Genomic DNA, 26773 nt, shown 5'->3' with positions numbered 1-26773 from the left:
TACACTATCAAAATATATTTCTTAGTATACCTAATAAATCTTGTTTAATATTAAAGATATTTGTGTATTTTTTTTCTATAAACCTGGTTAAAATTAGAAATTTTTGACTTGTGTCGAAGAAACTGACTGACGGTTTGGAAAGGGTAGCTATTATGAGCGATTGAGGGTGACCTTTGACAGTCACATGCTCGCTCTACTAGTTTTGATTTGGCGATCACACAGCAATCGCTGAATGACAGCAAAAGGTTAACGGAAAGCTCCGACCTAGAGGCGATAGCATCATTTAAGATGACTATCAGACTAGATGCACCAGCGATCTTCAGATAGATGCATCTGCGATCGTCAGCCGCAATTGCCGTTCCTTGGCGCCGGCGCTTTAGAGGTCTGCGATCTTCAGCAGCAATCACTGCCTCCATCCCCATGGCTTCATGCAAAGACCATTGGCTTCTCGCCGGGTCACCACAGAAACATGCACGCACAGGTAGCAGATAAAGGCGGAAATTTAAAGCTCAAATTTCATAAAGAAAAAAAAAACAAAAAAAGAAGCGTCCAGAATAAGAAAGGCGTTGCATCAGATGAACATATTTTCCATTCAACCTGGCATTGTTTTAATATCTAGATGCTCCAGAACATCCAAAAGCCAAACAAAAGAAAACATCATCACAGTGAATGTTGATGCCCAGACCATCGCCTTGCTTATGATTAACAACAGCTAAGGCAACGAAAACTTCGATAGCAGTGGACGTTCACACACGATAGCAGTGGACCTTTTCATCACCATCTCCAGAAACGCTACTTTAAGGTTCTAAGTCTCGCATTACTATGCACAGGTAAATATTATTCTCATCCCAGACTGTTTTACCACAGTATGCTGTTTCACCTAGACTTGTTTTCGGCACCTCTTCAAAGATCTCTCAAGTTCTTCAGTTGAGGTTCTTGTAGATTCTGAAAGAGACAAACACCGCTGCAGCAGCTGCGACAACAGCAAGAGCAGCATAGGTGTCAGCTCTCTCCCAGGTCTCAAACCAGGTGGGCATCGGGCAAGTCTTTGTATTCCCCTTCTTGCTGCCAGCACCACCCTCCTTGTCATTCTCCTCGGAGCTCTTGGGGTTCTGCTCAGCTGCGATGCTCTTGTCCTGTTTTTCCTTTGGCAAGTCAGTTTGGCAGCAGGTGAAGCCACCATTACCTTGGCAGCATCCACCAGCTGCTGCAGGGTTGCAAGAAGCACCATCTGTTCCGATTTCTTCAAGGGATTCTTTGCCACCATTTAGCATGCTCCGAAGCTCGAGAGCTTGCTTCTGCTGCTCCTCAGATAAACCCATCTGCCCCCTGCAAGACACCATAGCACACATAAGAACCCCAGGACAAAGAAACACCCAACTATCAATCAAACATATATTGTAGGATCACTTGAACATAGCAAATTAGCAATGCAAGCAGAAAGCATTAATTTGGTGTCCCCAGTGCCTTGTGACACAAGTACAAAAAGTCAAAAGGGATTTGGAACATGCATTGTTAGATTTGGGAAACACCATTCTTCTATTGCAACAAACTGTGAATGTGAACACTGAACAGCTTGCCATGTAAGGGTCATTCTTTAAGTTCTGAAGTTGGTGCAACTAGAAGTACAAAGACATAAATTGAGTATCAAATTCATCCTGGAACTAAACTTGGGCTTGTTTGGATGCCCATGTATCCATCTCAATCCATGTGTGTTGGGGTGGAATTTAAACTCATGTATTGAGGTGGATACATAGGCATCCAAACAAGGCCTTAAGGAATTGGAGAATTCCAATGAAGCATTAATGAAATATCATTCTTGATCAGCTATCCTCATGAGCAGCAGATCAATACATACAAAGTGAGTGATTTGACATAGTGCAGACAAATCCAACACTGAGATTCTGGATAAACTCACACCAATAAGGGAGGATAATTTAAAAAGGATTTCAAATATGAATGAGTTGATATAGGAAATCTCCTGTGTGTGAGCATGCCTCAACAAAAAATGCACTATACAAGAATACAGTTTCATGCATGCTTATAGTGCATTGTCTTGAACAACTTTAATGCACAAGCGCACAATTCAAATGTGCATAGTTTTGAACAATATGATCTCCAGTTCTCCATTGAAGCTAATTTAAGAATTGTTAAAAGGATGTATTAACAGTACTACTTTAAGTAATGCAATTAAACTAGAACATTATGCAGATTTTTTTGTATGATTAATCATAGAACATGTTACACATGTTCACATAAGCATGTACTTTGCAGGATAAGAAAGAGCAATATAAAGGCTGGGAACCGACACCTAGTCCTTCATGACTCCACATCATGATAAGATGTAAATGATGAGAAAACAATTCTATGTTCTCAACACATGGTGTACAGATACGAGTACAAGGTTCAACAAGGAGGATACCTCCATAGATGGTCCACAATTTCTCCTTGTTCAATATGTTTATGCAGCAAAACAGGCACATCATCAGGAACAACATAACCATACCTACAATTGCAACTGTAGTGAGCACTAATTGGATTATAAAAAGGCAAGACTGTGCATATGCAAAAGTAAAAAAAAAAACAATGGTTGCACAAGACAAAGTGAAGGGTTAATGTTAATTTAATAACAGTCCTTACCAATGACCAGTCACATCTCCCTTGGCAACAGAGCTGAAAATGATGACATTTCCTGCATACTTATGACCTCCCACGTGTGAGCATGCACTGACAGACACCTTACCATCAAGTCCCAGTCCATTTATCTCTTCCTTGAACCTTTTAATCAACTCAGGTCCACAAACACCACACCTTTTGTCCCTGCTTCCATGGGAGCAAACAAAAACATACGAACCACTCATAGGCTCAGGAGATCCAGGAAGCCAGTCAATATCCTTCACAAGCACTTCTTCAACAAAGTTGTCAACATCAAAATGGGTCAGCCCTCTGCAAACATATGTCACAGATTAAAATTAACAAATAGTTGACTTTGAAGCCTAAAGACCACATGTTTATTAGTTAGCACGCTTGCAGCTTACTTGTATCTGATCATATCTGGAAAGATCAACACATCTCCATTTGATGATTCAGTGCCATCTTCTCCTTCACAGATGGTCAATTTGATCTGTGACATGGTAGAATATAGCAGTCATTGGATATATGTGTAAAACAAAGATGAATTAGTAAAAACTACCGAACTTGCAACCTTTTTCTAAAGCATTTCTTTTTAAAAAGAACATAAACAAGCCACATAGTGGACAAAGCAATATCTTAATACTATAAAATATCACCACAAAAGTTACAACTGTGCAAGAATAACATGCTCCCAGAAGACAATAGATCAAAACAATTAGGTAATAACCTCTCAAGGAGTCTGTATAACAAAAGCACTAGTTGCTTCTTTGTAATTTGGGACACGACAATAGTCAAAATCAGTTAGTTGCCTACATTATATGAGGTGATACAAGCTTTGAGTTTCTCCCGCAGTTAGAACAGTTTGGATCCTACCCTATACTTTGGATAACAGAGCATAAACCTAAAGACCTGGACATAACAATGGATTTGGCAACATCTTATAAACATACAGGGCATGTTTCTGCATTTCTTCCAAACCATCAACTATGTACATCATATGATGAATGGCAACACTCATAAATAATAGAGGCAGTGATTTACTGATTTTTTATGTTTCAGACTAAAATTATTCAATTAGGAACAAGTCGATCTTGGAGCTCAATCAATATATGTCAAACCCATTCAAGTCATAGCTAAATACACATAACAGTATATGCGAAGAACATTTGGAATATCGATGATTCCCACAAAAGAAAATGAGCATGGATTTACACCCACTATGGGAAGCTATTACTTAGATGGCACTTGAGGGGGGAAACAGAGAATAGTAGAATCTAAAGTAACATTGAAATAACCAAACAGGGCAAATGGCCTCCCAAGCAGTCAAGCTTCAAATAATCATTAATCAAAATTCGCACCAACTCATGGTACCATTAGCAAATAACCATGTCAAGGATCCCAACAAGGCACAGAAGAACCATGTAATGTTCATTAACTACCTCTTAAACTTAAGGACTGGAAATGCATCGTGGGTGCCAAGCAAAAAGTAAGTGATCCAGATAAACAACTAAATTTAGAATAAAAAAAGTTCATGGCACTAGGGTTCTATCAAATTAAAATAATCAGAACATATACAGTCAAAGCATAAAAGCTAATCTAGAGCATAAGCTAGACTCAGAGCCCAATAGTGCACACTTAATTCCAGGGCCATGTGCAAATCCCCGAAGAATGATTCAGATGTCCTACTGAAACTACGAAAACACGATTTATGACTTAAGGATCCATAACATAAAACAGATGGGATTGGAATAGAACCATGAATAACATCAACATAACCCTAACAAGTAGAGGAGCCATATATAGTTCATTTATGTATACCTCTTAAACTTCAGGCCTTGTTTAGTTTGAGAAAAATTTTGGATTTCGCTACTGTAGCACTTTCGTTTGTTTGTGCCAAATATTATCTAATCATAGACTAACTAGGATCAAAAGATTCATCTCGCAATTTACAGGTAAACTGTGTAATTAGTTTTTGTTTTCGTCTATATTTAATGCTTCATGCATGTGCCGCAAGATTCGATGTGACGGAGAATCTTGAAAATTTTTGGAAACTAAACAAGGCCTCAGCATCAGAATAGAACCATGGAAAATGGATAAACAAAATGTAAGCAGACTCCAAATTACGAAGATGGAATCCAGACAAATAGATGTATTAAGCCAATCAATTCATGGGCAGCCGTGCACAATCCAGTTCCGCAACTGAAGCTAAACCGGAACATATAAAGTTCGAAACATAAATGCCAAACCGCAACTGAAGCTAGAGTCGCAGAGCCCAACAGTACGAAGAGTTTCCTATGCCAAGTCCGAACCCCAAGCCAATATTCAGATATCCAACAGACTATACTAATAAAAAACTAAAAGATCAAGTAGCAGCCAAAATCTTCACTAGTTCACACGAAGGACTCAGAAGCAGCCACAGACAACCAGATGTAGTTAGAAAGGGCACAGAGCATTAAATATCAGCATCCCTAGATTCTAGCGGTGAATTCAGCGACGACAACCATAATCACAACCGAACAGAACATCCACCAAAGCACTCCGTGGACACGGATAGTAAAACCCCACATGAAAACTAACCTCGCCCGTATGCAGACAAACCAACGATACTAGATCAAGTAATACCTCGAGCTAGTTGAATACTTGGCTACTTGCTCTAAAAGAAGGTCCAAAATCGAAATCACCAGCATCCAGTTCGCAATCCCCCCAAATCAACTACTAAAAACCCAGCCAAAAGCGTACCAAAAACCACAACGCGGTACCGAACCAGCTAATTTCGGAGCCGAACAAAAATCAGAGGGGGGCATGTGGATGCTCACGGTCTTCTTCAGATTGGGCTTGCGGGCCTTGATGGCGGCGGCGAGGAGGCGAGGGAGGCGATCAGACTCAGCGGCCTCGAGGTGAGACGGCCACACGTCCGGGCCCTTGTAGCAGAGGAACACATGGCGCTCGTGGAACCCCACCGTCCCGACCAGCTTCTCCTTCCCGAGCTCCGGGCGCTGGAACCCGAACTCTGCGTCTGGATCCGGCACCGCGGCCGCGGCGGCGAGGGCCGCGTCCGTCGCGTCAGCCGCCGGAGCCGGAGCCGCGAGGGGGGCATCACCCGCCGTAGGGGAGGCCATGAGGAAGCGGAGCTGCAGTAGACGGCGGCGGGTTGGTGCGCGCTGCGAGGAAGAGAGTGGTGGTGGTGGAAATGGAAATTGTTTGGGGAGTTTGGGGAAAATGTGCAGCATCTCCTCGGGTTTTTATGGCAACAGGAGGGCCGAGGGGGGAGTTGTCCTTGCTCAAGGGGAAAAAGTCACGCCCACGGCCACGGACCACAGCTGGCGTTAGCCCACTTGTCAGTGAGAAATTGGTTTTTGTCAATCAATTCATTAATATCGCGGGACCCACACAAAAGGGTGACGTCAACCAGAGAAACTTTGGTTCTTGTAGTCCGCTGTGCGTGCAGCGTGCCCGTCAACATGTACGACATTTTGTGTTGCCCGTCTCCTGTGCGTGCAGTGTGGCAAACTGGCAAGTCATAGATGAAAACTCAGCATGGGAAAATTGCGACCAATTTAAACTATGATGTGGCAGGATTTGTTCATTAACCAAACATGCTCCTAGTGTGTGATTTTGCCCATGATCTGGTATGTTTATTGTTGCCAAACACTCCTTGGGGCACGTTTCGTAACACTCCTTTGAAACACTCCTATTAACATGATCTAGATTCTTTCGAAAATGATTCGGATTTAATTTCGTCCTATAAATTGAAATCACTTTCTAAAATCGTCTTGCTAGCTGGCAGGATTTAGTTTCTCAAAATGCATGCGAAAGTCATGTTCTACATGGAAGAATCATAAAAAATGATACGTAGTGTTTTTTTAATGATCTTCTTGTGTGAATGATAATTCAATGGCAACTACTAGAAGAAAATCAGTAGAAAAAACTCTAGATTATAAGGGAAGTAGGAAGGTAAAGAATTAGAATTAGGAGAAAATACACAGAAAGTAATTCTAATAGCTAGTAGTACGTACCGAATGGTAGAAGCACAAGAAAATGATTCTAGCTAGAGCCAGTCCTGTCTTTGACCGATTGCCAGGTCCGTTGTTCTACGTCTTTTCCATGGAGCACCGCATCCTAACACCGTTATACCCAATAAAGCATGTTAGCCCACTAGTAAGCTAAAGTTCATTGAGCTAAAAAAAGTCATTCTACCTGTCGAATTATCATCACTGTTTGTTTTTCCTTCTCGACTCTATAGTCGTACATTTTATATACCCCTTAAATTCTCAAGACCATTCAAATTATCTCCACGCACTAGTTTGAAGTGATTTTAAACGTAGTTTTGTTCTGTTTTTATTATACATATGGTAAACATTTCATAAGATTTTGAACAGAAAAAAATGTATCTAGAGTTTTTTTTTAAAAAAAAAGAGAAATTCTAGCGATAGATTGCACTACTTACCTAACCAAACGATGCTTAACAGTGCTTTGACACATTAGCAGGAGGTCTGAGAAGAGTGCAAATCTTGCGTGGTTGAGGGATCTAACTATGTAAACGTGTTTTGAAAACTTTCTGGAACAGGAAAAAAAAATGGGCAACCAGCATGAATACATTTGACATTAATGTTTGTTGCATTTATATCTCATAGTTTTGTGAACTTTCTAATTATTTTCTTTTCTATAACTAAATCTATTTTTTTTGGAAGCATCTATAGATATTCTAATGTGATCTAAATATTCTATTTGGATAAGTCGTGTTTGAATTTGTCTCTATAATTTTTTTTCCTGAAGTTTTAAAAGCTGCTTAGTATCCGCATTTGCGCTTATACAACATCGCTGAGTGCTTGATTCACCTAAATTTTGTCATCTTCTTGCCATGGAAGTGACGCGAAAAATCTTTTCGTTGTTTCCTTATTTCCCCGACCAAACTTACATATCATACAACTGGATAGAACCCACCAAAACATTGGACATGCGTACTTTCCCAGTAGGAACTCGGAAAGCAAGAAGTTGCATAGAAAATCAAAATGTTAGCTCAAAGAACAAGAACTCTCGATCCTCCTTCTGTCTTTCTGACTAAGCTTTGACCGCCACCTTACCCTGTCCAAGAGGCCGACCTCCTGAGCACCGGTTTGGTCGGCTTCTCCTCCTCCAGGGAGATCATGCCGAGGTGAGACGGGTCCTCCAGCATCATTTTGGCCACCAGGTACCCCGCGATGGACCACGTCTGGAACTTCCTCGCCTGCTTGCCGATGTAGCGGCCCAGCTTGCCGTCGTAGTACTCTGGCCAGCCGTCCCTCGCGAGCCTCGCCTCGGCTAGGTCGATGGCGCGCCGAGCAATCTTCAGCCTCCCGGTCTTGATGCATGCCGCCGTGAGCAGCCACAGCAGCACTGCAGAAAAAGGTGAGAGGTACCGTACATTCAGATGTGAGCTGCTCAACTGGTCAACCATGGTGCAGAGTGCAGACAATGAAATGGGCCAAGGCGAACACTGAAGTTTAATCTACTGACCTGGCCATGATCCCCCGTTGTGGTAGCTCCATCTGGTGTTCTTGGGGTCGCAGCCGGTGACGATCTGCCACTCGTGCCCCTCGATGGCCGGGTAGCATATCTTGACAGGCATCTCGCCGACGAGGTCCTCCCAGCGCTCCTCGATGAGGTCCATGATGGCAGCGGCCTGGTCGGGCGTGGCGAGCGACGCGAGGATGGCGACGCAGTTGCCGAGCGCGAACCACCGGAAGTCCATCCGGGCGGGGCTGACGTTGCCGACGAAGTAGCCGCCGCGGGTGGGCATGAAGTCGAAGAGCCAGTCCGGGATGGACTCCGGGTTGACGTTGAACTTGTTGACGGCCGTGTGCGAGTACTCCTCCGTCTTGAACCGGTAGATGTCGTTGAGCTGCTGGAAGTCCAGCCAGAAGTAGCTCCGCATGTGGTAGCTCAGCGCCGCCAGCCGCGTCACGATCCGCTCCATGATCTCCTTCCCCTCCGCGTCCGGCTTCAGCATCACCAGCGCGCACCGCAGCGCCATGAAGAACAGGGCCTGGATCTCGATCGGGTACCCGTACACGCCCTGCGTGGGATGGACGGACTCCGGGTTTATTTGATTGGCAGCTGATTTCTTGAAGACGACACGACAACGACACTCTCGGCTGCTCTGCTTGCAGTTGCAGCTTGTTGCTTACCATTCTGCGATCGATCATGCAGCATCCGTCGGCGCAGAGCAGGGTGGGGAAGGTGTCGAAGCCCTCGGCGAGGCACTGGTTCATGATGAGCCGGATGCCCTTCTGGCACATGGGCGTCTCGGCGAGCGTCATGTCGCCGGTGGACTTGGTGTAGGCCCTCAGGATGATGATCCACCAGAACCCGGAATCCACCGGCGCCACACGCCCGATGGCGCTCTCCCCGAAGTCGGCCACCAGCTTGTCCACGCCGCGCTTGGGGTCCTTGAGCACCTTGAAGCTCGCCGGCATGGCGCCCTCGCCGAGCTTGAAGCGGTCGATCCGCTTCTCCCACCCCTGCAGCAGCAGCGTCTTCAGCAGGAAGTTGCGCACGATTTCGGGCTCCCCGTTCATCAGGAACGCCAACGCGCTCGGGACGAAGTCCCTAACGAACACCTGCATGCGCGCGCGCACGGCACAATTCAAGTGAGCTGCTCCATCCCGCATCGATCAAACCAATGAAGAGTATGCTTAGCGACACACAATATTTCCGGCTTTATTCTGCGTAACATCAAGTATACTCCCTCTAGTCAGAAAATGCTTATACAGCAAGACACCCATTTCAGTTTATCGCATTTATGCATATGCATATCTTATATAGTCTTTGTTTGTATGCGAATGTGTTCTTCCCGATCTATGTGTGTTGAAGTGGATTATACTGGAATTAAATTAAGTTCTATTCTATTTTACTCTAACACGTGTGGATTGAAATGAATACACATGCATACAAACAAGATCTTAGATAGTGTTTTTTTATATTACACTTTAAAACCTACAAACATCAGTAACTTTTAGTCCCTGTCAGGATACCATAAATTAAAACTAATATCTAGAAACTGTTTTTCATTTCATTTTATTATTAGATTACTTTCCAATTCCTTTCAATTCTTCGGAACCACCTTATAGATTATTTAATTCAGAAAAATAGAACTTATAATCTCATAAATTTGATGAATTTTAAGAGATATGTATTCCACAGGAATTTATTGGTGGTCAAAGACTGTACAAAATCAAACATGACAAGTATTTTTGATGAGAGGGGATATGTGCCAACTACTAGGTACGAAGCATGTGCACACTACACCATACTACTCTTGGACAGGCCTCTTGCCCGTTCTTCCAAGTAACCATACAGTTTGAAGTATCTATCTTGATCAGCATAATCCCCTTACTTTCCAAAAAGAATCTCGATCAACATATATAGGAGTACTAACAGAATTCATCAACTACATACCCAAGAAGCAAAGCAACTAGGACTCACGACACAGAGCAAGAAAGTGTGTCTGAGCAAGGCAGCAGCATGCCGTTGTCGTGTTATACCATACTACCTGGTCGTAGTTGAGCACTTCGGCGGCGGCGGAGTGGTCGACGGCGGCGATGGTGCCGATCGGCTGGTCGCGGAAGGACACGATGGAGCGGCGCAGCGCGTCCCAGGCCTCGCCGATCAGCGGGTGGGGCTCGAACGAGAGCCGCGTGGACGAGGCCGGCGTGCCGCAGTAGGACCGCAGCCCGCCGCCGGGGGAGTACATGCTCTCGTAGCTCTCCACCCCTACGCCGTAGTAGCCCCAGCCGCCGCGGCTGCCCGTGCCCGCGCCCGCGCCGGCGAGCGAGAGCTCGCCGAGGGAGCGGTCGTCGAACGACCGCTGCCTCTCCACGTTGATCCGCGGCTTGTGGTTCAGCAGCCGCGTCAGGTCGAAGTCGTCCGGGTCCGCCAGCGACGCCTGCGACGACGCCTTGCGCATCGCCGCCGCCTCCATCATCTCCAACGCCGCCACCGTCCCCGTCTCTTCGCGCCCGGATACGTACACGGTCCCCCGCCCGGGCACCCCACCCAGCCGTGCAGCGAGACGGCGGCGAGGAGGAAGGTGACAGAAAGAAAACAGGCGGTCGGAGGGAGAGTCTGAGCTCGCTCGTATAGTACGGGCTCACCGGAGCTGGCCGCTGGGTTTGCGTTGTCGGTGCCGCGTCAAGCTGCAGAGTCTGGCTCTGCTCCGGCGCGGGAAGGGGGGTTGCGGTTGGGCGGGTACATAAAGGGCGCGGTGGCCAGGGATGACGTGTGGGGACGGGCAGTGCGCGGGCCCACGTGGCAGGACTGTAGATGGTCGGCGTCGGATTTTGTGGGCCTGGCGCTGTGGGTGTCCCAGTGGGACTAGTGGCTCGGCTTGCTTGCCGTTTGCATGTGTCTGCTCGGGCCTCGGTAGAGATGGCCAAACGGGCCAATTTAAACGTGTAACATCCTGATGTTACGAATACTAAAACTGGATCATGTTATCATAAGCATTGTAAAGCGTATTTGTTAAGCACATCATGATGCATCAACTTAAAAATAAGTTTATTTTGGTTGATTGTGCTTAGGGAATTAAAGTGTGTTTATCATGCTTGTGATGGTTGTTTAATCCCTAGCTAAGGAGGGTGGTAAGGGAATAGCTAAGAAAAACCCCTAATTTCAACCCCAGTTTTTGCCCCCTTTTGTGTAATTTAAAAACTAAGCAAAATTTGAAGTTGAGTTCAAAAGCAAAGTTGAAGATCTTGTCAAGATGTACAACTTTGGTGTTTTGAGTTTTTGAAGTTTCAATGCAAAATTCAAAGTAATTTTGAAAATACAGATTTCCAGAAAGTGTCCCCTTTTCCAAATTGAACCTCCAATTCAAAATCTATTTGGAATTTTGAAAAGTGACCAACATTAAAGTTGTAGAGCTCAAAAATTTGAACAACTTTCATGTTGGGAGTTTTTCAAGTTGTTATGGAAAATCAAAAGTAATTTTGGAAATTCTGATCTGCCCCAATTCAAAAAATTGGAATTTCCCCAATTTGAGATTTGAAATTCAAACTGTTTTACTAAATTCAAGTTTTTCCACTCAGATTGAGCTTTGGGCACCAAAATATGTTTTGTAGCTTGTAAATTTCTACACAACTTTTATTTTGGTAAATTTTTGACTGCAGTTCACTTTTTGGTCGAATTTTCACAAAACAGACAAAAAGGGGGATATGGATGGCTACAGTGGCCGGTGTGGACCTCGGCGCCCTGTCCATCGCGGCGGCCGCCCGCGCAGCGCCGCCTGCGTGCGTGAGGGCACGCAGCTGCTTGGCTGCCTGTGTCGCCAGACGACGTGGAGGCACGACGTCTCTTCTTTTCGCGATAAAAGCCTTCCCTGGACGACGCACTCGTTCCTTCTCTCGCACCGACGCCGGCGACCTTGCCGCGCTCCTCCTTTTCGCCGTTCTCGCTCCTTTTCCAAGCCACTCGAGCGCACCGGCAGCTCCGCCTCGGACCGAGCCACCTATTGTGCCCCCGAGCACAAGCTCTACCTCACCGAAGCCCTCCACCGAGCCGTCCTCTCCGTTTCCGGCCGAAATCGCCGCCGTGGGTGCTTCACCGCGGCCAGAGCTGCTCCAAGCCTTTCCATCACCGCTTCTTGCTCCGTTGAAGTCGTGGTGAGCCCCTGATGCTCTGGCGCCCTTTAATTTGCGTTCTACCCGCTTGTGACGACCGGTGCTCGCGCGGTTAGTGCCGTCGTCCGCCGTGGACGCGAGCAAGGGAGATTGGGGGGGTAGCGTGTGGTCCGAGCACCGCAAGAGATGCGTAGGGGGCTGAGGACTTTGGCCTGCCCTACCACGGAGGCCGGGAGCTCACCGGCGTTGAGCTGGAGCTCGCCGGAGCCATGGCGGGAGGTAGGAGAAGTGTCTGACGGGCCGGTCCCGCCCGTCAGTGACCTCGCGAGTAGGTGGGGTGCGCGCGCAGCGGAAGCGCGTGGGCCGAGCGCGTGGGCCGAGCACGCAGGCCGGGCGCAGCACAGTGTGGTTTATCCTTTTCCTTTTTGTTTAAAAAAATGCTTGGAGTTTGAAATTATGTAGAAATTTGTGTAGTGATCCAAAAATTATGAAAATTTTTGTGTAAGTTCCAGAAAATACAAAGAGCACAGGAAAAATATTAGATTTTATTTTATGATAGTTTGCATGTATGTATAATTTGCCTCTGTTTATTAATAAATAAATCTTCTATGATTTTTAATAATTTATGGGTATATCCAAAAATCATGAAATTTGACATGTGAACTTGTGTTAATATTATCTAGCTTCAGGAATAATTTCAACTCTTTTTGATAAAGTATGCTCTGTTTCTAAATAAAACTATTTAAAATAATTATAAAAGAAATAGAAATAAATAATCCTTTTAGGATTTGAGTGGTATTTTGGATTGATTGACAACCAGTGGTTATTTAGCATGATATGCTCCCTGGTTATGGTTTATTTCATATAACTGATCTTTGTGTCTGATAATTACACAACCTTGCTTAATGTAGATGATAAAACTTACTTAGTAGTAATCTATGTTTTGATAGCTAAGTTAGTTGTTTCTATACCGTAAAGGTAAGTTGTACTCGAGATAGTCATGTTTGTTGTTGTCATCCAAGAACATGTAGCCTGTCTTTATCATGCCATGAGTATCTCATAATCATGCATATGCACTTTTACGTATAGAATACGCTCCGGAAGAATCTGATCCTCAGTGGGTTGCTTCCGAGTTTGTGGATCCCTCGGGTTTTGCTGAGTTGTCGAACTTCCCTTCCGGCCAAGGCAAGCCCCGAACATTAAACCCTATCCTTGTATTTTCATAAAGTTATTTATATCACTTGAGTTAATATGATGCATTAGGTGAATAGGAGTTGAGTAAATCCTATTTGCTGCATTATCTACCTTGATGATTTCCATATTAACCTTGATACTTGTTTTATGAAAATACTTAGTATGCTTAGCCCTGCTTATTAGATAAGTTTTCAAATGAGAAAGTTTGAAGGGTTGTTGTGAAATACTTTTATGGTTAATGATGTTTCAAGTTGAGACCGGTTGGTGGACTTGCTTTAAGAATGGAGTCTTAAAGTAGTGTCTCCAACTGTGTCGATTAAGGACCGTTCCGTTGTTGGCCTGTTGTGATTGAGACCTTTGAGTACAGCCCACATGCGGTGGTAAGCCTTACCTATAGCTATTCCGATACTTGAGAACGGCTAACCGCGTACTGGGAGTGGAGAGATGGCGAGAGTAGCGTGTACCCACCTTACGGATCTGAGATGACCGGGAAACATCTAGATTGGCTGTAGGATGGTGGTGTACTGTACTCTCGGGTGACGCTGGACCCGTTCTTGTATGGGAGGATCTATAGAAAAGGTTGACATATGCAAGATTAAGTTCTACATATGTCGTGTGGTACTGAATCCCCAGCTGGGTTTAATCGATTCGAATCGCCGTGTTTCCTCGGATATGGAGCCTCAATCCTCACCCCATCATCGTAGTAATAAATGGATCTTTGATAAGAGAAAGAGGTGGTATGCTTATGAAAGTTTGATAATAGTTTTGGTTAGTCATAAATGATGATCTTGAGTTAAAACTTGAAAGTAGGTTTTACTCTTAGTAAGCTTTTATGCAAAAGAAATGCTTGATCTTGATAAAGCTTTACCTTGAATCCCTATAGCCTGCATACCTGAGTCTTCACCTCTTTTCTAGTCGGTTAAGTCTTGTTGAGTACTTTTGTACTCAGGGTTTTATAACCCCTGTTGCAGGTGCTAACTTAGACTGCTATTGGAGGTCATGTCGGTGGGCGCGACATGATTTATCCACCTCTTCTACCTTAGAAGCTTCACCTAGGATGCTTCCGCTATTCTACCCACCTTTTGGAAATTTAGTTAAGTTTGTACTTCATCATATGTTGTAAATTAAGTTATAAATCTTCCGCACTCTGATGTAAGTTATTTTTGTAACAAATGTTGTAATGTTGTGGTAACTCCATGTTGATCCTGTATGAGTTAAAACGTGGATGATTCGGGTATCCCGAGGACACCCGACAGACTTCTTGAGTCATTTGGAACTCGTGCACACCGATCAGAAGTCTTTGAGACAATGATGGGTGCATGTGGGCCACTTAATTCAGGAGGTTCTACCACAAAACGGGCCGGCACGAGCACGGTACGAGAAAGCACGGTCCGAAAACGGCCCGGCCCGGCCTGCCTCGTGCTCGTGCTGGCACGGCACGCCCCCGCGCCCATGCCCGTGCTGGAAGCCGCACACGACAGCACGGCACGAGCACGGCCCGCTCCAACGGCCGGTACGGCCTCGGTCCGCTCCATCAGCCCGCTCCAGGCACGGGAGCCGTTGGATCCCTTCCCCCAAGCGATCTCCTCCGTCCATTTCTTTCTGTTACGCAGCCGACTATATAAGGAGGGGGGCGAAACCCTAGCTTCACTGTACTCATTTCCTTTCCTCTCCCCGCCGCTCACTCTCTCCTCTCCTCTCTCCGCCGCTGAGCCGTGATGGGCGAAACCCTAGCCCTCGTCTTCCCGGTGGCCGGCGGTCGTCACAGCCACACGGAGTTTGACGGAGTGGTGTCCGTCTTCACGCTTCTTCCTCCTTCTTTGACCCTCGATGTAGTCTCGTCCTCCCTGCTCCTCCTCGTCTCCATCCTCGTCGCTGAGATCCGTCCGGGGAGCTCCTTAGTCTAGCCGTGTCGTGCTCGTGCTGGCTGTGTCGTGCTCGTGCTCGTGCCGGGGTGCTGTCGTGCTCGTGCTCGTACTGGCGTGCCGCCGTGCCTAGCGGCACGGCACGACACACTCCAGGTCTAGCCGTGTCGTGCTCGTGCTGGAAGGCTGGCACGGTAGCACGGCAGGCACGCGTGCCAAATCGTGCCCGTGCCGAACCGTGCCCGTGCCGCGACGTGCCGTTCCGTGCTCGTGACATGTGGCCCGTTTGGCCATCTGTGGGCCTCGGGGTGGTGGCCAACAGGTGGTTGCTTGGCTGTGGCCGGTTTGTTTAGCCTGTCTGGGAGAGCCAGTGATGTTCATAATCATCAGTTCATCACAGGGATGCTGAATGGATTTCTATCCTTATGACATAGTGTGACACCGTGGAATTGTCATTAGGAGATTATGGATCTTGAAGTCTTGTTATGTCAGTTGAAAATTTTTCTCTGAACATTCTACATTGATAAGAAGATATGCATTAAATAGCTTAAGGGTGTAGATTGCCTATCGGCGAGGCAATATCACCAAACAATCTTTTACTTGAAGAAATGGAGCGGAGTTTTGTAACTGACATCTACTCCAACCTTTGTAGTATCTTCGACTAACATGGGCGCTACTTCCACATATTTAATTAACTGTCCAGACATAAGTTTCTTTAATAACTTGTCGAACAACTGCTCATGAGTACTCTCCTGTTCTAAACTACATGTCATTTTATTTAAAAAATATTAGTAAATGTAATACCAAGTAAGTGCACTATTTCTTGGGAAAACTTTGGTGGGGTTGATCACAATATGCAAATTTGGACACCCTAGTAAATTGGTAAAAGAACACCCTACATTCGGTTCCCAAAAAAACACAAGCACACGTTCAATGGCTTCGTCACCTGCACTATATGAAACTTGTGAAAGGAGCACAAATGTAGAATCATATCTTTAACAACACTCGTGTCATGGTCCTCCAAGCTGTTGTTCTGGTTAAAAGAAAGTCCGAATCTACATAACAGGGCTCCCCGTTTGTAGCCTCCTTAGTCGCAAATGGTTTTTTATTTTGTGAGCCGCTTTTGTCCTTGGGCCTTTGCCCATAGAACTCTTTTGTTCTTGATCGACTTGAAAGCCAAGCTCTTGTCATTGCATTCAAACAAAAAAGTATTTTATAGTGGATTTGTATGAAGTTGATTAAAATGAGAGGTTTTCTATGAATTTGATTAAAATTAGAGAAAATTGACTTAGGACAAGTGTAAAACAAACTTTTTTTTTGAAACTGAAGGCGTATGTCACATCTCTAACTGAATAACCGAACATATTACCTAATGGCTTCTATGATAATATATATCAACGTGGCCAGAGTCATCAGCCCCCCCCCCCCCCCCCCCCCCCCATCAAATAATTTCTTCGTTTAATCATTCATCACATTCAAAGTGAGTAAATACGTGTCACGTCGTGTGGGTTCCCAGCTAACATTCTCCACACACGAGAAGACGAAACGGGTAACATATGTATCATTGCTGAAAAGGAAGCAGAGTGAATCATTTTCATTCGGAAAAAAAAATCAATAAGCACTCAGAGTTATATACCATTGTGTTTATTAGTCAGCCCCTATTATCAGGCACACGAAACGGGTCTGGAATATGTCTGGATCCTCAAGTTCGTGAGACGAAATCACGGGGGCAGAAGGATGTGTTTTGAGTCGTGATGTTCTGTAGTCTGTACGAAAGCTTGACATAATGGGAGTTTACAATACACAAGAACACAAAAGAATGGTCGTACTTTAGACCTGTAGTTTAGGTGTCCTGTTCTGCAATGTAATTTGGTCTGGTAACTTGACCGTGAATTCTGAACGCAGATGGAGGCCATCTCCTTGTCACCTTGTGCAAATCTTTTGGTTGTCGTGGAGGTAATTGTATGAAAGCGAAAACAACGCTTGCCATGCTCTTCACGTTCCTGGGACGATGACACCTGCGAGAGTCCAGCTGTTGATTCACAGTCGTCATCGTCACGCTGTTTTATTCCTTGCAGCTGCTGCCTGATCATCGATAAACACTCGATCTACGCTATTTATGCCAAGGCAACAAAAATTTGAACTAACTGTTGATCGACGTTGAACAGGCCTTATTTAAATCGAGAGAGTCAAGTTTTGGATGTCACATCAACTATTACATCGGGACTACCATAAAAAATTATTCAGATAATACTAATAAAATAAATTATAGAAGTCCTCGTTATATCACCAGACGAATTTATTAAGTCTAATTAATCTATTATCAGCACATACTAATTGTAGCTTTACTGTACCATCGGCTAAATAGGTTTAAAAGATTTGTCTCGCAAAATAGTCACAAATCGGTGCAATTATTAGTTATTTTTTAGTTTATATTTAATACTTTATCCATGTGTCTAAATATTTAATGGGATAAGAAATAGATTTTAGGGAAAAAAACTAAACAAGGCTTTATCGTGTCACTCTCGACGAGACACGTGAACTACTAGTGTAGCTAACCGCGCACGAAATTGAACGTACACTGAGGTACGAGACCCCAAGTCCGACGACCCCGGCAACACCGTCTCTTCTCCTTCTGCATCGGCAGCTCGACGAACAGCCCCGAGCGGACGCGGCGAGATGTTGCCGACGCCGCGCGCGCGCCGGCTCGGAGCGGGCATGTGGAGTTCTGGGAGCTGGACAGCTGGTTCCTGGTTGCTAGCTACCGGCCGGTCCCTTGCCCGCACCACCATGTGTGGCTGCTGGCTCCCTGCTAGCTAGCTGCAGGTCCGTGGCGACCAGCCGTCGGCCTCCTCGCAAATGTCACGTAGTACGACGGCGATCTGAATGATGGGCCCCTTGGGGGCCTGTTCAACGTGGCCGTTTATCCGGCACAACCGTTGCATGATTCGATGGAAGAGCATGATTAGTCAAGGCGGGTGTCACGGCCTTAAATTGGAAATTAGAATGATGTAACCTCTGCGTCGCTCATGATTTGTGCTCGATGGTCAAAGGACCGTGCGCCTTCCAGTACCTTCGTCGCGACGACAGTAGTAGCCCGCCGGCCGGTTCGCAGTCACACAGCTCGCAGGTCACAGCTAGCTCCTGCACAAGCTACTGTACTGACGGAGCATTCGCCTGCCAGGGAGCAGAACCTACAGTAGAGCCCAGGGGAAGAATTCGACGACGGCCCGGCCACCTCTGGAGGTCGGTCACCAGGATGGCAACTTGCCTGCCGAGCGCACACGCTAGGCACAGTGACTGCCGAGTGCCGACAGACCATGGTCAGCACCAGCTGCCGTCGACGCCAACGGTCGCTTCACCCGATCGGCGGCGCCCGCCCAGGCCTATAGCTCGCGTGTTTCGTCCTCACGCGCGTGCAGGTGGCCGTTGTCTCGTTTCTAAAGCCAACCGCCAACCACCCAACGCCCAGGCGCCGGTTCGCGCACGTAGACTCGCTGTTTCTGCTGCCGCCACTGCCACTGCCACTGCCACTGCCAGCAGCTTCCCGCGGCGCAGGGCACATCGGTCGGCGGCGCTGCCTCTGCCTGCTGGTCACCACGATACGAGTCTCTGCGGATCGAGGCCCTGGGCATGGCTGCTGCATGGGACAAACACACGGCGGAATCATCCATGCATGCACCCACGATGGCGCCGGCGCCGGCGCCGCGCGCGATGCCATTGCCACCGGGGCACAGGCACTCAGGATCAGTTTGCTCATACAGTGATCTGGATCCACTCATTCTTCTGAACGCGCGTAGGAGTACAGCATAGGAGTATGAACATGGGTGGCATCTTCGACGCTGACCCTCGCTTGGATCAGGACCGTAACCTCCCGGGACAGCCGGTCACGTCGGATTTAATCGCAGAGTACGCCGATGCAATGACCAATCCGTCTAGCGACGTGGAGCTCGCCAGATGGATGTGAAAGAGCACGACCGCATGTGGTTGAAGCCTCGCAGGCTCCGCGTCGGAGCTAGAACGTTGCACCAGAGTACTATTCATTCCATATAGAAAAGGAGAAATATTGTTGTGCGTGCAATGCAAATGTATAGGACCATTAGTTGAGTTGGCTACAAAAAAAGAAGCACAATAACTATTTCAGTTTACTTGGTGAAACCATCAAACCGTTGAAGTTTAGTTGAAAGAGAGAGTCATGGAAGTGAAGTCTAAGACACTCATAATGCGAGACTCTATCATAGAGTCCAAGACAATTAATTACATTTTATTTATAGTATTTTGCTGATGTGGCAACATATTTGTTGAAGAAAGAGGTAGAAAAAAAATAAGACTCCAAGTCTTATCTAGACTCTAAGTCCACATTATTCGAGGTAATAAATAAATTAGACTCTATGATAGAGTCTGCGTTGTGAGTGCCCTCATCGTGCCTAGTCAAGACTAATAATGCTGGATTCGCTGATATCAATGCCCATCGCTTCCCTGACACTCAGACTAATCATGTAGAGTAGTGTTTGGTTGGAAGTGTTAAAGTTTATTTCGCCTTATTTAGCAATTAGTGTCTAATCATAAATTAATTAAGTTTAAAAAATTTATCTTACAATTTATTCTCTAATTGTGTTTTTAGTTTTGTAAATAATCTATATTTAGTACTTCATATATGTGTCTAAATATTCGATGTGACGGAAGTTAAATTTGACCAACATCAACAAAACAGAGCCTTATATATGGACATAAAACCAATTGTGGTGCCTCCTCTACGATGTGCGGTGTGCCGTGTAGCAAAATGCACGCATGGGGGGCATCCTGAAGAAATCAGGAAAATAGATGACAGAATAAGGATCGGCAGGGACTAGATTAGACTGTCCTCACGGGGAAACAGTCCAAGTTAAAAAGATATATTCCTCTGTCCTATTAAAAATGTTATTTTTAACTTTTAGATTTCTTATTTGATTGTTCATATTATTATTTTTCTATACAAATAAAAATTAAATAAATCATTATTAAAGTACCTCTAATAATAAAATAGGTCATAAGAAAATAAATAATATTTATATAACATTTTGAATAAGATAAACAATCAAACAATAAGTTTATAAGTTAAAAACGACACTTTAATAGGACGGAGGGAGTACATAAATGCCATTAAATTTTTATCCAACTTTGACAAGATACTCAATATCATATACATCCACGACCCATACTCTACTATGGAGTAGCTCTAAAAAATTAGAGTTCGACTCTAATTTTTCTCAAATAGAGTGCATGAAGCTGAAATCGTTTGGCTAGAAAATATGAAATGAAGCTGAAAAACTTGAGTAGGAGTGTAGGACAGTTCCAAACACCCCTTCAGTTTTTATGAAGCACATTAGAAAAAAATTATATTGCAGAATTAGAATTGTTGAGTATATTGGAAATCATAAAACAATAACAAATTATCAAGGTCTATAATAGTCTAGACTATTAGAATCCATAACTAATAATTATATTTGTAATTTGATTTTTTTCTAATTTAATTAGGATCTAAATAGATGGTTGGATTCTTCGAAACTTCAGAACTACTATGATTGATTCCATAGAAAAATAAGGAACGGCTCTCGTTATATCTCCATGAAATGTTCCTGTTTGGCTGCAGTAGCCCACTTATCTTCGAGGCCCAGCTTGGAAAATCCACTATTAGGCCTTGTTTACTTTCCAGAAAATTTTGCAAAATTTTTCACATTTCCCGTCACATCGAATCTTTAGACGCATATATAGAGTATTAAATATAGATGAAAATAAAAACTAATTGCACAGTTTGGTCGAAATTGACGAGACGAATCTTTTGAGTCTAGTTAGTGCATGATTGGATAATATTTGTCAAATACAAACGAAAATGCTACAGTGACTGATTTGCAAAATTTTTTGGAACTAAACAAGGCCTAATCTTCCAAACCCACCACGACCCTTGGGGACTAGCGGATAAGCCCCCGCGCCGGCGCCTGCACACTGACCACGTCAGTTTCGCCATGGCCACCTCCACCACCACGCTCCACCCGCCGCTGCGCGCTCCCCGCCATCTCCGCCCGCTTCCACACTCGTATTCCTCCTCGTTCTCCCGCACTCGCGGCCGCGCTCCTATACGGGCCTCAGCGGCGTCCGCATCCGCGCCGGCCCAGCGGGAGGCCGCCGCGGGCGTCCCGTGGGGCTGCGAGATCGAGTCCCTGGAGAGCGCTGCGTCGCTGGAGCGGTGGCTCATTGACTCGGGCCTACCGGAGCAACGCTTGGCCATCCAACGTGTGGACATCGGCGAGCGCGGCCTCGTCGCCCTTAAGAACATACGCAAGGGAGAGAAGCTGCTCTTCGTGCCCCCTTCCCTAGTCATCACCGCCGATTCGGTAATAAGTCTTAGCCTCTCACTAACAGCAGAGATGCTGTTTCTGTTAAGAAATGATGTTACAATTGGTACTTTTTCTGTATATATTAGGAGTGGGGCCGCCCTGAGGTGGGTGAGGTGATGAAGAGGAACTCCGTGCCGGACTGGCCGCTTATCGCCACTTACCTCATAAGTGAAGCCAGTTTAGAGGGCTCATCGAGGTGGAGCAGCTACATAGCAGCGTTGCCGAGGCAGCCTTACTCGCTTTTATACTGGTATGGCCGGGGATTGTAGTAGGCATATTGCTGTATTGAGAAGGGAGATAGGCTCATGAGATTGCATTCTCAATCTTGTACAGCTTTTTTGTGTTATTGTAGGACTCGTGCAGAGCTAGATGCATACTTGGTGGCCTCACCAATCAGGAAACGTGCAATTCAGAGGATAACTGATGTGATTGGGACGTAAGATTGTCTACAAATACTTCTACTGATGTTTGTTTAGCAAATTGCCCCCCCCCCCCCCCCCCCCTAGCTGTTGAAACTCACATTGGGATGCTTTATTGGTTTTTGTAGATACAACGACCTTCGAGACCGTATATTTTCCAGGCATTCAGATTTGTTCCCTGAAGAGGTGTGTTTTGCCAACAATGCTACTGCTATACTCTTTGTGTACACATATGTGCGCACTGTGCAACAATACAACAATACTTATCCAGCTTCAATCCTTTGCACAGAGCATAGCTTCAAAAAATCTCTAATCTTGAGGTCATATTATATCTGAAGAACGATGAAGAATATACTAGTTTTTGAATTTGAGTATCAATATAATGTTGTGAGGAGTTGGTCACATGTTTGTAACTGCATATTTTTAATTTGATTACACTATGGATGTCGATTATGGTATTTTATTACTAATTATTTTTATATTTTAACCTGATCAGTATGCCTCATTTTTCTTATTTTAGGTGTATAACATAGAGACATTTCTATGGTCCTTTGGGATTCTGTTCTCACGCCTGGTAAGACTGGATCTAGTAAATATGGTGTCTAATATCCCTTTTTATGATTAGTATGAATTCTTTTGCTTACTACTACTGCTGCCATTGTATGCTAACCAAGGATGTGCATTGGTCTATTCTGCAGGTTCGCTTGCCATCAATGGATGAAAAGGTGGCACTAGTTCCTTGGGCAGATATGCTAAACCATAGCCCTGAGGTACCACATTTTGTTTATTTGTACAAAGAACCATCCTGAATAGTGCTCAAATTTTGCTTAAGCATCCTTATCCACAGATTTTCCGTTTTACATCTCATAAGTCTTCCTAACATTACAATGCTGCTGGAATTTACTTCTTGATGTTTAATTGTTTCCAGGTGGAAACATTCTTGGATTTTGACAAGTCATCGCAAGGAATAGTTTTCACCACTGACCGCTCATATCAACCAGGTGAGCAGGTAACAGTTTCGTTTATTCCTTAGCTCTATTCTAATTATCTATCAATTGAAAGTATTAACAATACTAGTGTGACAGTGCCGTTTTTGAAAGTCCGGGTGGCATGTTTATTTGTTCAGGGTTTTCTGAAATGTAATTATTGTTTCATTAGCACGCCGGGCTTACTGTTCCCTAGCAATAGGCATTAAAGGCCTATTTGGATTGTAGGAACTTCAAAGGAAAAGAATAGGAATAAGAAACGGAGGAAACATAGTTCATGTGCATTTAGAATGGAGGATACAATCACTCATTTCCTATTGAAGACTGTAGTGAGACCCCTCTGCGCCGCCTCTTCCGCATGCCAGGGCGTCTGCCAGGTTCTGAGAAACCTTCAGGTTGCCTCTGTCGGCTTCAAAGCGCGAAGCAATGCGAGAACTTCTCTCCGGTGCGTGCACGGCGCAAGGTGAGGACGAATGCATCTGAGACTCCGAGTGAAGTACTGTGGCACGTTGTAGTCGCATGAGCAGTTTACTACGCATGCTCTGATTTGCTCTCCAAAGTCACAAAAACAAGTACCAATGTAGCACATATAGCTCCTCACAGACTAATGTTGCTTATCTAAGCGTAGTGGTTGCGTCCATCTTGCTTCCAACGCTGCTCGTGTTTGGGGCTGGTGGGTAAGTGCCTTGTAAATGTCAATCTTGTCCCCTCTTAATGAAACATATGTCAACAGACATGTTCTCGATAAACCCCCTCTTAATGAAACACATGTCAACAGACATGTTCTCGAAAAAAAACTGTACGCTGCCCTTTTATGCAGTCCTGCATCCGTCAAAATGCTCGTGCCTCCCCATCATGCTCCACCTGCTGCCACTTGCAGCGAACTGCACTGTTTCAGTGTTTCTTCACAAGGATGATCAGATCAGAACAATGGAGAGAGTAGCAGGATCAATAGACCCAGAGGAAGGAGATGAGAGTGACCGGATAAGAATGAGAGAGAGGATGAGTGAGTTATTACCTACTGCAATTGATTTTTGGAACCAACAGATTATGAGGTCAACATGTCAGTTGCTAAGTAAGAAATGCAAACTCAGGTAGCGTGTACTTGATGGGTTTTTCACATGAATAAAAAAAATTGGACCACAGGTGGGAGATGCACCCGAGGTATAGCAATAAGAAACTGTACCAGGCTTAGAACGCGGACCAGGAAGGGGAGAGTGCACTGCTCTGACTGGTATAACTCGTGAGAAGCTGTTTTTTTCCCCACATGAGACCTGCCTTAATTTAAGTTTCATGTGTTTATAATTCCTGTGTTCCAAACACCATTCCTGAATTATTCCCGCGTTTTTCCATTCCTCTGTTTTGCGACAACACTCATAATCCTTTCTTTCGTTTTCCCCCTATTCCTCTGTTTTCAATTTCTTTGTTGCAAACAGGCCCTTAACAGTTGAGTCATCTTCTCGATTCTGAAATCTTGATAATAAGTTCAGGCTGTGTCAACTAAACCTTAGGAGTTAGGACTATGTCCATTTTTGGTACATAAATCACACAGTTGGCTCCAGCAGGGCTACATGAATAAAACTGGATTTGTTAGCATCCTTTATTTGGTACTGCAGTTACATGAAATTTGTTTGGTTTTTACCTAATTTCTTTTTGTATGCCCTAAGTCTGGGTGTAACTGGCATTGTTTCGTCTTTTAAACTACATGTTTTGATTTATTGTCTTAAGGTATTTATATCTTATGGGAAGAAATCCAGTGGTGAGCTATTGCTTTCATATGGTTTTGTTCCAAAAGAGGGAACAAACCCAAATGATTCGGTTGAACTGTTGGTGTCTCTTGATAAGTCTGATAAGTGCTATAAGGAGAAATTACAAGCACTGAAGCGAAACGGTTTGTCAGAGTAAGTGCTCATTATACTCATGAGGTCAAATTTGACCCTCTCCATGTGGAACATGATAATATCATTTCTGTCAACATAAAACATGTTTCTTGAACTGTTTTTTCCTTCTCTATATTGTGATCATGCTAAAATGACCATTTATTGGACTAGAACAGTCCTCGAACATCACTGATTTCTTATTGTTACTTCGACATAGTATTCAGAATATAATACGAAAATATAGTACTCAGAATAAATAGATTATGAAAAGCATGAAATGCATTTTATTGAGACGGAAACCAGTTCTTTTTCCAGAATGAATAATTTGAGAGTTAAGTAGAAGTTGCCATAGATTTGTACTTGATTCTTGACTTACCACTCATGCCTTGCTTGGGGAAACTGAACCTTCTATTAGCTCAGTATCACATCATTCCCGTTTATTTGAATTCCATGTGATGATTTTGCAATGTATATTTCTGATATCATCAGATTTGTATAGTTGTATTAACAAAAGTGGATCTGATAACCATTTACAGATCTGAAAGTTTCCCTTTGCGGGTCACAGGGTGGCCAGTTGAGCTGATGGCTTATGCCTTCCTTGTGGTCAGTCCACCTGACATGAGTCAACACTTTGAGGAGGTTTGTGGCTGTTAGTTTGAACCTGATGTGGTTAATTATCAACAGTGCTAGAGTTGGAGGATATTCAAGATAATTTGAGCTTGTGTCACTTATTGGTTATAATCTGCCAAATTACCCTTGCAGATGGCTGTTGCTGCATCCAATAAAAGTTCATCCAAACCCAGATTGAGTTACCCTGACCTGGAAGAACAGGCCCTTCAGTTTATCTTGGACTGCTGTGAACCTAATATAGCAAAATATACAAAGTACTTAGAGGTGATGTCCTTTCCATGGCATCTCTTGCACAATACAACCTCTCACAAGATTTTGACAATCTGTTTGCCTATTAATTTTTTGATCCTGTCATTTTTTTTGCTGAATGCTTTTGTATACAAATCACTGATCAGTTTTTTTGTGTGAACTTTCAGGGTGGCGGTGGCTCTCCAGAAGTTTCAATGAATGCAAAACAAGCCAACAGAACATTACTGCTAAAACAGGTAGCAAGAGATCTGTGCATCAGTGAACGGAGAATCCTGTATCGTACACAATATGTAAGTCAGTAAATCTTATTGATTTTGTATGTTGTCATGTTTCAATTCCTAACCTTTTACATTTGCTCCAACTGTATCGCCCAGATATTGCGTAGAAGATTGAGGGACATGAGAGGTGGCGAACTTAGAGCTCTGTCATTGTTCAATGGGCTAAGAAAACTCTTTAAATAAATGGATCGGCTATCTTATCTTGGCAGATCTTACTGGATCCAGTAACATGGTAATTTACTCTCTTATTAGGTACGGAGTATTAATCACTTATAGTTGCTGAATACTTGCATGTTTACTGGTTATTGCATGTTTCGATTTCAGGCGCTTTGACCTTACTGCCGAAGCCTCATATGTTTGTTTGCCAAATCAGACTGCAGTCCAGGATCTGGACCGCAAATTTCATCCTCGGAGAAACATCTGGATGCTAGAAACTAGTAATTCTTCAATGAAGGATAGCTGTGCGTTGACATTGAACAGCCCAGAGCTTATATGTAAAGAGTAATCGGTGTAATGTTGATTCAATTCAACCATGGTGACCTGCAACTATTAAGAAAGTCGTGAGTGGTAAACCCACATGTTCACTTCTGTAAATTTTTGCATACAATATACTCAACCGCTACCACATCTTTTCTTTTTTCCCTCTAAATTATTCTGCATCAGCA

General features: G+C 44.4%; 3 protein-coding genes across 3 annotated transcripts; 1 reads left to right on the top strand and 2 right to left on the bottom strand.

Annotated features, from left to right (window-relative positions):
• On the bottom strand, positions 567-5881 carry LOC8077717. Its single transcript, XM_002452588.2, has 5 exons — positions 5451-5881; positions 3039-3124; positions 2641-2946; positions 2423-2506; positions 567-1329 (listed from the first exon to the last, which is right to left on the bottom strand). The coding sequence occupies exons 1-5, from the start codon at positions 5862-5864 to the stop codon at positions 924-926; spliced, it is 1296 nt and encodes a 431-aa protein (XP_002452633.2). The 5' UTR covers positions 5865-5881; the 3' UTR covers positions 567-923.
• Positions 7499-10861, bottom strand: LOC8071756 (cytosolic invertase 1). Its single transcript, XM_002452587.2, has 4 exons — positions 10166-10861; positions 8802-9233; positions 8131-8689; positions 7499-8010 (listed from the first exon to the last, which is right to left on the bottom strand). The coding sequence occupies exons 1-4, from the start codon at positions 10595-10597 to the stop codon at positions 7715-7717; spliced, it is 1719 nt and encodes a 572-aa protein (XP_002452632.1). The 5' UTR covers positions 10598-10861; the 3' UTR covers positions 7499-7714.
• On the top strand, positions 21245-26745 carry LOC8077716 (ribulose-1,5 bisphosphate carboxylase/oxygenase large subunit N-methyltransferase, chloroplastic). Its single transcript, XM_002454317.2, has 13 exons — positions 21245-21663; positions 21753-21916; positions 22019-22102; positions 22214-22271; positions 22606-22659; positions 22784-22855; positions 23014-23094; positions 24800-24972; positions 25488-25590; positions 25714-25845; positions 25998-26120; positions 26205-26340; positions 26433-26745. Exons 1-12 carry the CDS (start codon positions 21295-21297, stop codon positions 26289-26291), a joined length of 1500 nt encoding a protein of 499 aa, XP_002454362.1. The 5' UTR covers positions 21245-21294; the 3' UTR covers positions 26292-26340; positions 26433-26745.

Source organism: Sorghum bicolor, chromosome 4 (genome assembly GCF_000003195.3).
Source record: "Sorghum bicolor cultivar BTx623 chromosome 4, Sorghum_bicolor_NCBIv3, whole genome shotgun sequence".
NCBI classification, from domain to species: domain Eukaryota; kingdom Viridiplantae; phylum Streptophyta; class Magnoliopsida; order Poales; family Poaceae; genus Sorghum; species Sorghum bicolor.
Note: the sequence above shows the minus strand (reverse complement) of the source record. Positions and strands in the feature narration are given on the sequence as shown.